We start from the raw sequence: 15,720 nt of genomic DNA on the forward strand, positions 1-15,720 counted from the left end.
TCCCAGAATTATCAGACTTCTTGTTATTAGCATTAGACTATAAATAACATGTGTATTACACACACACAACACACAATTAGCTCATCTATTATACGTGTGCTTACATTTACACATTCATCTCTTTAATCAACATTTTTAATCAATAAAATCATCAAGTCATGTGATCATTATCACCTCCCAAGGTTTTATCACGGAGATCCCAACAAGGATCAAGAGCTTTCCTTGTAAACCCTCGTGTTGTCTTGATTACAATTTTCTGTTTACATCAATTCCAACACCACATCCTCTCATTCAATCTGGCTTAGTTTCACATGTGTAATTTTTGACCAAAACAGGCATCTACTTGAAAACATACGATGTTGGGCTTCGTCTTTCTCTGATTGAATTTCAAGAGGAGTTACTTCAGAAGAATGAGTCCAGTATCTAGATGCTCACCCTAAATTCTGTTAACAAAATGGTGGACTTCGAGATGATTTTTCAGGCCAATAATATCCTTCCCGATTTCTTTGTCTTCAAGTTCTTCTTTTGGTTTAGTGCTAATGGGGATAAGTACATGCTCTCCACTCATCATGGTGGATACATGCTAGTTATAGACAGTAAGACTCCCAAGAACTAGCAGGATATGTGGTTGTGGGTCAACCAGGAGCGGGTGGTCGCGAGCATTATCGGGCAAACAACATGTTAGATGTTACCCCCAGTTTTTTCCCTAAAAACCATATTAATGTCGACCTCTTAAGGTCGATCCAATTCATTCCCGACGAGTACTCGGATGCCATTCTTGTTGGTGTTGGGATCAGTCTGCCCTGGCGTGCACAGGGGAAGATGTCGATCTCCAATGTTGTTACTAATTGTAAGTGTTTATGTTTTTACTATCGTATCCTTCTCCCCTCCCCCCCCCCCTTTTTTTTTTTGTTATGCTTTTCTAATCCATATCAAGGGTTATGCATTTTGATTGAACTGAAAAGTGTGATGACTTTGATGCTGATGGATTTCATTCTTTGGTAGAGTTACCGGGGAAAGTGTGGTGTCTTTGATGCCGATGCCTCGCTATACTGAGCATCTGGCAGCTTTCACAACATCGGTATCTCAGCCGCATGAGGGTTCCTTTGCGATTGGTGGCGATCGCTTTTTGGACGTTCCACTAATTTTTTTCGTTGTGCCACTTATCTCCACTGAAGTAGTCAAATACAACAAAGATGGTGTATAATTCGATATTGTTTGTTTATAAAATGTTGTGGTCTTAACACCCAAAGACTGAGTACCAATGTATGTATGTTTCCGTGTTACCAAACTGTAAATGTATTCCGTAAATTTTATAATGGAGTTAATTTCTCTATGTGAGTCGTTATAACCATACTTGATAATGACTGATCCGCCTGTCATGACGTTTTTCAGACGCCAACTTGTTTAAGGTAAGGTTTGTCACCCTAGACTGGCCTAGTCTAACTGTAGCGAACAGCTCAAGTGTGGGGTGTCACCCCTGTATAGATTTATATACAAACTCTCGCTCTACCTCTAGGAGACTTTATTTATAACTACAGGTTACGATTATACACTCGATAGGTTTCAAACGAAATATCTCACAAGAGTCTTAACTGAATTTACACGAATATTGAATTGCACGGTGTGTATTGTTTCCGTGTATGTTTTAAGTTTACAAAGCCCAACGAGTATGTATGAGGCCCAACAAGCATGTAAAAGGACAACTAAGGCCCGCTAAATATGTGATGTATATTCCAGGCCCCAAAAAATGTAAAAGGACAACTAAGGCCTACTAAACATGTGATATATTCCAGGCCCAATAAGCATGCAAAAGAACAACTAAGGCCGACTAAGCAAGTAATGTATATTCCAAACTCAATAAGCATGTAAAAGGACAACTAAGGCCCACTAAACATGTGATATATTCCAGAACCAATAAGCATGAAAAAGGATAACTAAGATCCACTAAGCATGTAATGTATATTCTAGGCTCAATAAAAGTGAGTTTAACGTATTTGACTCATTTGTTATTGTAATGTTCATTCTTGTTCAATCGTTTGCCAAAATGACATAAAAAGGACCACTTTTTGTAATATTGACATCTTTGGTCCAATGGACTAAAAATTTACAACTTAGGCGTAATTTTGGTAAAAATGACACTTTAGGTCCCTTAAAACCAAAAATTTACATTTAAGGGCTAATTTCAAATAAAATATCATTTTTAACTAACTTTTGTCAAAGTTATCATTTTCGGTTCCATTTTTTTATAAAAATTGGTATTCTCGGCCCAATGGTACAAAAATTAATATTTTTGGCCAAATTGTATAAAAAATTACCTTTTCGGCCCAAAAGTATAAAATTTAACCTTTTTGGCCTAAGTTTGGTAAAATTATCATTTATAGCCCATATAACCAAAAAGAGTAAATTACACGAATGGTCCCTATGGTTTAGGGTAATTTGCGTGTTTGGTCCCTAACTTATTTTTTTAACTCGGAAGATCCCTACTGTTTGTTTTTGTTACACGGTTGGTCCCTATCTTACCTAAAAAGACTATTATGCCCTTGATTTTTTAAATTTATCTAAATAAACACACCCCTAATCCCACCCCCTCACCTTACCTCACCTACCCCCATCATTTTTTCCTCTTTAAATAATAGTCTTTTTAGATAAGACAGGGACCAAACGTGTAACAAAAATAAACAGTAGGGACCAAACGCGTAACAAAAACAAACCATAGGGACCTTCCGAGTTAAAAAAATAAGTTAGGGACCAAGCACGTAAATGACCTCAAACCATAGGGACCATTCGTGTAATTTACTCAACCAAAAAACAACATTTTTGCTCAACTTTTTTTAAAATGACACTTAAGCCCATGAAGTCCAAAAATTTATAAACTTAGCCCAAAAACCGTGAAAGCCCAATATGAGGCCCATTTGTGAAAATTTACACCTTTAGCCCTTTTAAAGTCATAAATACCATAAAGATCCATATTTGTCCAAAATAAATCCTTTTTGGTCCCTTAAAACCATGAGTTATATATAATAACTTCACTTTTGATTATTTTGTCATTTTTGGCCCTCTTATGCGATTTTATTTAGTTTTAAACAACCTTGAAATGTTTTAAACCTTTTCTTTGCATAATAAGTTGTATCAAGTGTTATGTTCTATAAATATCATCATATTTTAGCATATTTTTGAGTTTATGAAGTTTATAACACATAATTACAACTTATATCATGAAAAACACACATAATCATGCATATACTCATAGATCTACACAAAACAACTTGTATTCTACCCCAAAACATAGTAAAAACCGAAAATAAGGGGGGTAGGAACTCACTTTGGTTTGATGAATTTGGTTTTTGAAGAATCTGGGAAGAGTTTTTAGGCCCAGCTCACTTCTTTGAAGAGATCTTCGATTTCTAAGAGATTTTATGAGCATGGATCATGAAATAGAGTGTTAAGGAGTGAAGGAGTTCCATAATCTTACTTAGAAAGTAGCTTACCCATAAGTGATGATCTGTGATGAAGTGTTATTGGACACACACTCTAGAACACATGATTTCTTGGAAGGAAATGAAAGCTTTCTTGAGAATTATTAGAGAAGTTTAGAAGTGAAAGTGAAGTTTGAATTGAAAAAGGAGGTAGCCGAGAATAAGAAGGAGGAAAGTAGAGAGAAAAGAGAGGTGAAAAGAGATATGCATGGGAATATGAGATTTCATAGATAATTGTTATACAATGCATGGAAATCCTTTAGTTAAAGTTGAGGTGTCAAGATTTTATCCATCCTAGTTTTATACATACGTACACACACACACACACACACACACACACATATATATATATATATATATATATATATATATATATATATAATAATAATAAAACCGAGAATGGAGTAAGGAGGAAGAGACAAGAATTTTTTGGGCCATTTTTTAATATATTCGAAATTTCCAATATGAAAGTTTTCGGCCCGTTGGGCCCACCTATGGGTTTACGGCCCAAAAAGGGTGAACATAATGGGTTTTCAACCCATTTAAGTTCAAGAAGGTTGTTCACGGCCCATTAAGACCTATGAAAATGAAGTGAGTCATTTTAGGCCCAACATGGCCCAAACTACTATGTTTTAATGAATGTAGGTCTATTTAGAGCCCAAATGGGATTCCTTGGCCCAAAATACCCAAATTGAGAGTTTATTGGCCCGTTAGGCCCAATAAATGATTCCTGACCCATTAAAATGTTTGAACCGAGACATTAGGGTTACAACCCATAGTTGAATGTGTGAATTGTATTGAATAAGGTTTTGAACTTCACAAGTGAATTTTTAATTCAAATGATTGTTTTTTGAATGAGCATTTGTACATATAGATTACAACATATAAAAAGAGTTGATTACATAAAATTTTCTAGCCAAAAATGCTACTTGTGACAATATTTACCTTGACAAATTCAAGTTAAAAACACAAAACATAAACCATTAACAGCAAACATAAACATAAACCATTACTTTTAGGTTTCTCCTCATACTCATCCTCAGCAGCAACAAAATAATCCTATAATTATAAAAACCGTATGTCAAATATAGCTATAGCACTATGATAAATTAAAAAAAAAAAAAAAAAAAAAAAAAAAAAAATTAAATTAAATTTAGGATTCAAAATCATGTACAACTAAAGATATGTAGACCTCTTTTGAAAAATAATAATAAACATAAACTCAAACTTAGGGATGTTAACCGGACCAAACTGGAGCGGAAATAGTTGCCCCCTCTCCCGCCCCGAAATCAGTTTTTGCCTCCGCTCGCGGTCCCGCCCCCGGCTCCCCCGTTTACAAAGCCCCCGGTTACCTCCATCGCCCCCGGTCCCGCCCATGTTCCCCTAGTTTATAGGCTTAAAATTCGTTTTTTTTTTTTTTTTTTTTTTTTTTTGCTAAACAACTACTTTGGTTTAGGCTAAAAAGCTTATTTTTAATAAGTTTAAAAGTTTAAAACATAATCTTTTAGAAACTAAAAAGTTAAAAATCCAACATTACAAAACGATAATTTCAACAATCTTAAAAATATAAAATATAACAAATCCAATATTACAAATATAAAATACTTACATATTCAAAAATCTATGATTAATTTACTACCTCTTCAATATCTATTAATTGGAAACGGGAAAGTGAAACCTAACAAAAACCTAAAATTAGAAAATATATTTTGTATATATATTTTATATTAAATATAATTTTTTTTTAATAATTGTACAACCGGGGCCCCCGCGGGAGTACGGGACGGAAATACCAACTCCCGATCCCGGTCCCGAAAATAAACGGAGTTTAATTTTGCCCCCGCTCCCGATTTTTTTAAAAATTTAGTCCCGTACGAAATCAAGATCCCACGGGGATTTTTGACATCCCTACTCAAATCACTATTTCCCTCGTATCTTCAATGTTCTGCTTCACAACCCTAAGATCTAAAAAAAAAAAAAAAAAAAAAAAAAAAAAAAAAAAAAAAAAAAGATTACAATATGTAGTAGAAATAAAACAAGATAGTAGATATGTATTTTTTTTCTTTTGACTATCTCCACGACCGTGTAAGCATTCATCAATAAATAATCAATAAATAAGATAAACAAGTAACAAGTTAAATACACTCGATCAACTCCTAAAAGTGGGATTAGAATAACATATTTGTAATATAAAATTTAAAAATTAAATTATGGAAAACAAATATAAATTGAATAAATGAATATTTATTTATCATGTGATTCATATGTTCTTATATATTGAGTAATATCCGATATCCGATTTCAGATAAAAGTACGAGCACCTGAATCTTCACCACCACCCACTCCCCTTTCTCTCGAATATGGCTTCGGCTCCGGCCACCACCTTCTTCCCAAAACATCGCCACCCTCCACCACCTTGCCGCCACTTCCATAACCTCCGTTTGTCAAAATCCACCACCATCAGTTGTACCTCATCACCACCTATCATCACGACAACCACTTCCGGTAACAACCGTCAGTCGATCCCTTCTCTTCTTCCGTTCTCCGCCAAATATGTCTCCTTCAACGCCGTCACCGACGAATGCTACTCCCTCGACGATATTATCTACAGGAGCCGCTCCGGTGGCCTGTTGGATGTCCAACACGACATGGAGGCTCTGAAACAGTTCGACGGGAAATACTGGCGAAAACTCTTCGACTCACGTGTCGGCCGCACCACCTGGCCGTACGGCTCCGGCGTATGGTCCAAAAAAGAATGGGTGTTGCCGGAAATTGACAACGACGATATCATAAGCGCCTTCGAAGGCAACTCCAACCTCTTTTGGGCGGAGCGTTACGGAAAACATCATCTCGGCGGCATGAATGATATATGGGTGAAACACTGTGGTATTAGTCACACCGGAAGCTTCAAGGATTTAGGTATGACTGTTTTGGTTAGCCAAGTTAATCGCCTCCGTAAAATGAATAAACCATTGGTCGGCGTTGGCTGCGCTTCCACCGGAGACACCTCCGCCGCACTCTCCGCCTACTGCGCCGCTGCCGGAATTCCGTCAATAGTATTTTTACCAGCAAATAAGATCTCAATGGCGCAATTAGTTCAACCAATAGCAAATGGAGCTTTTGTATTAAGCATGGACACAGATTTCGATGGATGCATGAAGCTAATTCGAGAAATTACCTCTGAATTACCTATTTATCTTGCGAATTCACTGAACAGTTTGCGATTAGAAGGTCAGAAAACGGCGGCGATCGAGATTTTGCAGCAATTTGATTGGGAAGTTCCGGATTGGGTGATAATTCCTGGAGGAAATTTAGGTAACATTTACGCATTTTACAAAGGTTTCAAAATGTGTCAAGAACTAGGGTTAGTAGATCGGATTCCACGGCTTGTTTGCGCTCAAGCTGCAAACGCAAATCCGCTTTACCTCCATTACAAATCCGGTTGGAAAAACTTTTCTCCGGTGAAAGCTACCACCACATTCGCTTCCGCTATCCAAATAGGAGACCCTGTTTCCATCGACAGAGCAGTGTATGCCTTAACGAACTCCGATGGAATAGTGGAGGAGGCGACAGAGGAGGAGCTGATGGATGCGATGGCCGTTGCAGACTCAACCGGGATGTTCGTTTGTCCTCACACCGGGGTGGCACTGGTGGCTCTAATGAAGCTCCGGGAGAGAGGTGTGATTGGGAAGAATGATCGGACGGTGGTGGTCAGTACTGCCCATGGATTGAAGTTTACTCAAGCGAAGATCGATTATCATTCAAAGTCGATAAAAGATATAGCTTCCAAGTTTGCAAATCCGCCGGTGGAGGTGGCGGCGGATTACGAAGCTGTCATGGACGTCCTTAAGAAGCATCTTAAAAAGGTTTCATAGTAGTCGATGAGTATTGGACGTTGTACAACTTGCAATGGTGTATGTACAAGTAAAACTTGCAGGATGCTTGAACTCATGTAAGTCGTTTTTTGTAATTGGTATACTTTATGGCAAAATCTGGTATAATATATTACAGAAATTTTTTTTTTTTCGTTGTTAAAATATGTAAAACACAGTAACGAAAAAGTTAACGGAGTCAACGAGGCGTACGTAACGTGGTAATGACTAGTAACTGAGTCAAAGAGGGGTTTGGTGAATATCAATAACGGAGTCAACGAAATAAATTATTAATTATAAATTTACAGAAATATAAAATTATAAATTATAAACTTTAAAATTCAGACTTTGCTATTGGGGCTGTCTATAATTTTTAGTCAAAGAAACTCAAGGGATTTTTTTTGTATATAATGAGTATTTTTATATGTAAAATATACTTTCATAATAATAAGAATAAAGAAAAGAAGCCTGGAAAGAAAATAAATTTATGAATATCATATATTTGACAAATTCCTCTATCACGAGTCATTTTCTCGCTAACAAGAATTTGAAACGTTTAAATATATCCATGGGCTTAGGACAAAAAGGACTAATGGAGCGATTGCTTAAAATTTTGGTCTAATCGATAAATAGAAAAGCATAAACCCAACCCACTATACAAAAACAAGATGTTACTTTTCAAATTCGTAAGACAAGATTACAAAAATGTTCCCTTGTTTTGCAAAAAAAAATACCACATGTCCTCATCAAGAATTTGTTGCATGCATCGTTCTTAAGTTTGGAAAACAGTGCATCATAAAGTACTTATGGTTAACACCATTAAAACTAAACATTAAGTTTTTATTAATTTACTAATATACCTTACCCTCTATCACTTTTACATTTTTCATTATTTTACCATGATGATCTTGCAAGATATTTTTTGATGTGATATCGAGACAAAAGTTTAATAAGCATTTTTTTTCAATATGAATATATCAATCATATTTTGTGTCTACTGTTTTTACTGATCCCAAGCGAGCTTTTGAACCTGTATTTTTTGGTTTTGAAGATATTTAAAGGTATTTGTTAGGGTGATTTGAGGAATAAGTCCATTATAATTGTTTATGTTAATATTATCATATGATTATGATAAAGAGGGATTACAAGAGTCTCCAAAGAAAAGCATAAAGACTACAAAGAATAAAGCGGATATAAATACTAGCTAGACAGAAACCCTAATGGGCTAAAAACTAAAGGGTCCATAAACAAGCGGGCTAATAATATATAGACTAACATCCCCCCTCAAACTCACAATGCCGCAGCAATTAGCATTGAGAGTTTGTCACATAATAACCGAAATCGAGAAGCCGATAAAGTCTTCGTAAAAATATCCGCAAGTTGCAATGTTGATGAAACAAATGGAAGCGAAATGGTCCCAAGCTGCAGGTGATGACGGGTAAAGTGACAATCAATCTCAATGTGCTTTGTCCGCTCATGAAAAACAGAATTCTTTGCAATTTGTATTGCACTTTTGTTATCACAATGAAAGGGAGTAGATGAGGAAATGTAAATTCCCATATCCGCAAGCAGCCACCGTAACCAGATAATCTCACATATAGTTACAGCCATAGCACGATATTCAGCCTTTGTAGAAGATCTAGAGACAACATCCTGTTTCTTGCTCTTCCATGAAATGAGAGACTCCAAGAAATACACAAAATCCATTGGTGGACTTACGATCATGACGATCACCATCCCAATCAGCATCACTATAGGCACGTAACTCAAGAGAAGATGTCGAGGGAAACAAGAGAGTCTGAAACTGAGTGTCACGAAGATATCTCAGAATACGAAGAACAACTCCCCAATGAACAGAGGTAGGAACAGTAACAAACTGACTGACAACATGAACAACATGAGCAATATCTGGATGAGTAACTGTGAGATAAACCAAACTTCCCACAATAGTGCGATAAAGATTCGGATCGGACAAAGGAATACCATCAGTAGGAGAATATCGTGCATTGGTTTCAAGAGGAGTATCAACAGTCCGATTGTCAGAGAGGCTTACCCGTGTAAACAAGTCAGATATATATTTAGTCTGAGAAAGAAGGTACCCTTTCTTAGACTAAGTAACCTCAATACCCAAGATATAACGCAGCAAGCCCAAATCCTTCATAGCAAATCGATGAGCGAGATCATGCTTCAAAGACTCAATACCACCATCATCATCACCTGTAATAATCATGTCATCCACATATAATGACAGAAGAATCCGTCCCGCACTCGAGCATCTAACAAACAGAGCAAAATCATGATTACTCTGGACAAATCCAAGAGAGGTAATCACAGTAGAGAATTTCTCAAACCAAGCACCAGGGGGAGGAGTCATATAAACCTCTTCATGGAGGTCACCATTCAAAAAAGGCATTCTTGACATCCATTTGAAAGATCTTCCATTGTCGGACGGATGCAACTGCAATCATAGTACGAACTGTCGTCATCTTTGCAACAAGGGAAAATGTCTCCTCGTAGTCAAAACCATATTGTTAGGAATACCCTTTTGCTACAAGTCTAGCCTTGTACCGTTCAACAGAACCATCAGCTTTAGTCTTTATCTTGTACACCCAACGACAGTCTATCGTATGTTTCCCAGGAGGAAGAGAAACCAAATCCCATGTATGAGCCTGATGGAGAGCATTGAGTTCTTCACACATAGCATTCTGCCAAAAAGGATCTAAAACAACTTCTTTATATGATTCAGGTTCAGACGGATGATGAATGCTTGTTATAAATGAAGCAAACGGTCTTGAATATGTAGAGTAAGAAAAATCTGGTAGCTTGGTGGATTTGACAGGACGAGAAGATCTCCTGAGGGGTGGTGGTGGAGGTGGATCCTTGTGACATCCCCAAAATCACGGCAAGAAAAGACCGATTTCATTTATGTTTTTTTTTAAATAATTTCAGAGTAAATCCTTTTGATTTAAAAGTGTTGCGGAATTTGTTCCCAAAACAAAACATGATAAAATAATATTTATCAAAGCATTTCATCAAGAGATGCATTTTCATTATATAATCAAAACTCGGGATGTCATGTTCCGATACAGACCATAAAGCATAAACGATAACATTACAAGTCATTCAACAAATATATACATATACAGACTTGTAAACAAAACAACTCGATGATTCATCCATCTTACGCCCTTGCGCCACTTCCTGTAATACAAATAAAACTGAGTGGGTCAGGCTTGGGAGCCTGGTGAGCATATAGGGTTTTCAACCCACAACAAATATATTGTATTTAATTTCACCAACCAATCACTATCCCAATTACCCATTCCCGTTATCCTCATTTTACGTCCCTAAAACAACATCTATCTCAAGGGACCTAATCTAGGATTTTCATCGGGACAGACATTACTGATAAGGGGTTTCCTCAACAATAAATATCCTAAAGGCAACCATGAGGGGGATAGAGTACACCGGTGAACACATCGTTCACAACACCTACAGGTTATGAACCTGCTAGCGTTCCACAAGACTGTCTAAAAGGAGTCCGTGGTCGTTATCCATACTCCGCTGAATAACTAGGTCAACAACAACAACATCGAGGCCTCTCATCTGTTTATTACACATCAACTATCTACCCATGTTCTACCCAACATATTAGTAGATAAAAATATATATTTTTATACATAGTTTAAAACCTGTATAGCATTTTCATTCAATATATATTCCACATAACAGATGAGGCATACCCACATAACACGTATTTCATAGAAAATAAATCAGATCTATGAGATAGAAGAGAATGAATATACATTCACACATATAACAACAAAATTATACACATAACACGTATTTCGTATAAAATACTTTATAATTATGTGTTAGAAGAAAGTAACTATACACTCACTTGATCAGAAGATGATCGGACAGCACTACGGCTTGTAGACGTAGAAATCCTCAGCAGATCTGGAAGATCTCTACAAAAATCGAACTTCTTGCGGGCAGAGCTTCGGCTCGGGAATCGCACTTCTCGGGATCTTCGGGGCTTCGAAACTTGCTTCGGGGCTCGGGAATATTACCGGGGCTTTGGGGTACTTCTGGCACGCAAATCGAGGTAAAACGGGAGAGAGAAGAGAGAAAAAAAAGCAAATGAGCCGGCTGCCCTCACATCCTATTTATAGGAGGCTGAGCCTCGCACGTACGCTGGGTGTACGCGTCCGAAATCGTCATGGCGTTCGTCATCCGAAGAACTCGAGTGCGAGGGGAGTCACGCTTCTCTGTACGCTGGGCGTACCTTGGATAAGCTCGGTGACTCCTCTTCGGATAATACCGGATTTTATAATTAAATTTTAATATTAATTATTTAATAAACTTTGAAAATTCATATCTTCTTCATACGAACTCCGTTTTCGGCGTTCTTTATATCCACGCGTAGGTGAAACTACGCTCTACAACTTTCGTTTAGACTCTGTCGGCTAATTTTGACTTTATTTTTATTAATTATTTTTAATAGGCCGGGACAGAAAAATTCCGTTATAAATTCATAACTTCTTCATCCGACGTCCGTTCTCGCCTAACTTTTCATCGCTTCGATACCAACAACGAGATCTTCGATTATCGTTTAGATTGCTTCGGCTAAAAACCGCTCGATCTCAAATCAAGTATTTCGGGCTGCATACCGCTAAGTCGAAACTTCAATAAATCATAACTTCCTCATACGAAGTCAGATTTGGGCGTTCTATATATATTCGGAAACCTCGTCTCAACTACTACAACATTATGAAAAGATAACGAGTTTATTTTACACTTAAATTTTGACGTTTATTTTTATTCTTAATTAATCAAACCACATAATTAAGCAATTAAGCACAAAACACATAATACTCAAATAATACACTTCTATTATTTCAAAACGGGTTACAAAGGTTAACCTAGATTAATATATCAACATTAATGACAGGCCCAGATACACATGCGTTACAATCCTCGATTTCAATAACCAGAGGATCAGGATCAGGATCAGGAATAGGTGTAGACGAGGCACCCTCTGAAGAGGTGGGTGTGTCATGAGCTGAGGAATCATGTGACAGATGAATCGAGCCTCTATATATTCATCAAAAGGATCAATATGCAAAAGATCGGACTGTGTCACATTGTGGGTTGTAGCAGGGATTGAGTATAAAGGAATATGTTCCAAAAAAGTAACATGCCGGGAAACATATAACTTTTGACCCACAGGATCATAGCAACGGTATCCCTTCTGTCCAATACCATACCCCAAAAATACACAAATAGCAGATTTCGGCCTCAACTTGTTCCTTTCAACATGAGGACGAAGAACAAAACAAGTACATCCAAAAAGTCGTAAGGAAGAGTAATCTGGTATATGACCATACAACTTCTCAAAAGGAGGCATTCTTGAGTTCAATGAAGTAGGGATACGATTAATCACATACACATCAGTTAGGATTGCTTCTCCCCAAAAGGCACTAGGGACCTGTGCAGACAGAAGCAATGAGCGGGCAGTCTCAACAATATAACGGTGTTTTCGTTCTGCAACACCATTTTGCTAAGGTGTGTCAGTACACGAAGACTGGTGTATGGTACCATCAGAAGCAAGTAACTGAGTGAAATCATTAGAGGTATATTCACCCCCTAAGTCACACCTGAAGCACTTAATCACAGTTGAATGTTGAGTTTTAACAAGAGCTCTAAAATTGTTGTAAATATCAAATAAATCAGATCTGCGTTTCATAAGATAAACCCATGTATATCGAGTATAATCATATATAAAAGATACATAATAAGTTGACCCACCCTTTGTGGATACTGGTGCAGGACCCCACACATCAGAATGAATAATGTCAAAAGGAGCAGTAGAACAAGACATACTTTTATTGAAGGGTAAAGCAGAGAATTTTGCCAGTTTACAGTCACTACAATCAGAAATATCACAAGAGTTTAAATGACCCAAAACACCACTAGATGCTAAAAAATTCAAACGTGATACAGACACATGTCCCAAACGAGAATGCCAAAGATAAAACTCAGACGACAAAGGACTCAAACGAAAAGAAGATAAATCAATGCTGGAAGCAACAATAGCAGATACTTTGAGGACCTCCAAGACATATAGTTCTCACACCCTACGGCCGATCCCAATCACCTTTTGGGTGTGTTGATCCTGTATAACACAGACAGAATCAGAAAAGAACACCCAATTACCAGACTTACATACCTGGCTGACTGAGGCAAGATTCAAAGTAAGTTTGGGAATGTAATAAACATCAAGAAGAGTGATATGAGAAACAGAGACAGACCCAACACCCTCAACTAGCATAGATGTATCACTAGCAGACTTAACAGAAATAGATGACACTTGCGACACAGAAGCAAATGATGACAAATGAGGAGTCATATGATGAGTTGCACCAGAATCTAAAATCCACAAAGATGAGGGAATACCTAATGTATCAGATGAAGAAGGCCCAGAATAAGCCATAGATGCAGACATGGCAGTGGGATTAGAGGCCAAATATTGTCTTAAACTCTCAAACACTTTGGGATCCAATGCAGATGGTGGCATGTTTCCAACAGATTCTGTGTCAACTGGTGGCACAACAGCAGCAGCAAACTGCGGAGGATGAGAGGTCCATGGAGGAGTACCAAAGGAACGTGGCTGAAACTTCTGTTGACTAGACCTATTTTGTTTCCCTGACTGAGGTTGACCAGATTTACCCTTGTTGACTAACAATGGACATTGAGCTTTCCAATGATTTTTCTGTTTGCAGAATGCACACTCATCATGAGCAACCCTTGAACTTTGTCGAGACTGGTTGGAGGAAACAGCAAGCACAGCAGAAGCGGGAGTAGGAATAGAGGTTGTTTTAAAACCTTTATCTGCATGAGACTTGATACGAGTCTCTTCTGCAATTAACTCATGGACAACAGAATCCATTGAGGGAAGAGGAGAGCGATGAAGAATGGTTCCACGTAGGCCTTCAAAATCAGAACGCAAGGCCATCAAGAATTGGACCAAGTGTTGTTCTTCCCTCCTAGCAATGTAAGGCTGGAAATCTTTTAACTCTTTAGATTCAGTAAGAGCCAATTGATCCCACAGATCAAACATAGCAGCATAGAAATCTTGAATACTCTGGTCATTCTATTGAAGGGCACGAATATCATGTTCCAACTGATATTGTTTAGCAAAGGTGGACTGAGTATACAGTCTCTCCAAGTGATTCCAAACTTCTTTTGTTGTGTCATATTTAGCCAACTGCATACCAATAGACTGAGTAACAGAGTTATTGATCTAAGTAATGACCTTGGAGTTATCAGTCTCCCATGCATCAAGCAACAAATCATAATTCTCAGTTTGAGGCACTGAGGGTTTTGCTTTTTCTTTCCAGTGACATAGCCCCACAAGTTATTCATAACATAACTCCAATACGTATAATTCTTTTCATCCAAACGAGTACTGATTTACTGAAGGGAATCATCCTTTCTGGCCATGTTGACAATGAATAAATAACCACAATGACAGTATAAGAATATGAGAATAAGGAGTAACAAAACAGCGGAAGCAATTAATTGGATAACGAATGAACAGCAATGATGAATCAATAGCACTAACAAATCAACAATAGCAACGAATCAAAAGCAACAATCAATACCAGTGGAAGAAAATGAGGACAACATGCTACAGTAACAATGTATCGAACCTCCGCTCTTATACCATGTTAATATTGTCATATGATTATGATAAAGAGAGATTACAAGAGTCCCCAAAGAAAAGCATAAAGACTACAAAGAATAAAGCGGATATAAATACTAGCTAGACAAAAACCCTAATGGGCTAAAGACTAAAGGGCCCATAAACAAGCGTGCTAATAATATATATACTAACAGTTTCAACCATAAAAAAACATTTTGAACAATGGTGTGAGTATACTAGCGTAATGCTACAAGAACACACAAACACGTACAAGAGATGGATTTGCAATCATATCTACAAAAGTGAATATATAAAATGGATATTTTACATATTGTGAACGATGCACAAATTATATTGCAGGAAAATTCAAACGATCTTATGTGCCAACAATAAAAGTTCATCTACAAAAATGGAATAATTTGTCTTATACTTAATTGTTCTTCTTTGGCTGATCTTTTCTTATTCATATCCTTTAAAAATTAATGTATGTTAATTATGTCAGAATATGTATTCTTAATGTATGTTCTTTGAAATCCCCAATTTTACAGTCAGAAAATACCGATTTGTTTATACTTTATTTTGAAAATCAGAGTATCTTTTAAAGAAATATGTTGCGGAATTTGTTCCCGGAAAAACATGATAAATACATTATCATAGCATT

General features: G+C 37.1%; 1 protein-coding gene across 1 annotated transcript; it reads left to right on the forward strand.

Moving 5' to 3' along the window:
* The first annotated feature begins 5,767 nt into the window (after positions 1 to 5,767).
* LOC145044890 (threonine synthase 1, chloroplastic-like) lies at positions 5,768 to 7,501 on the forward strand. The gene has a single exon (XM_078993236.1). The coding sequence runs from the start codon at positions 5,840 to 5,842 to the stop codon at positions 7,352 to 7,354; it is 1,515 nt and encodes a 504-aa protein (XP_078849362.1). The 5' UTR covers positions 5,768 to 5,839; the 3' UTR covers positions 7,355 to 7,501.
* The last annotated feature ends 8,219 nt before the right edge of the window (positions 7,502 to 15,720 follow it).

The sequence above is a fragment of the Lactuca saligna genome, chromosome 5 (genome assembly GCF_052625555.1).
Source record: "Lactuca saligna cultivar CGN05327 chromosome 5, ASM5262555v1, whole genome shotgun sequence".
Taxonomy (NCBI): Eukaryota; Viridiplantae; Streptophyta; class Magnoliopsida; order Asterales; family Asteraceae; genus Lactuca; species Lactuca saligna.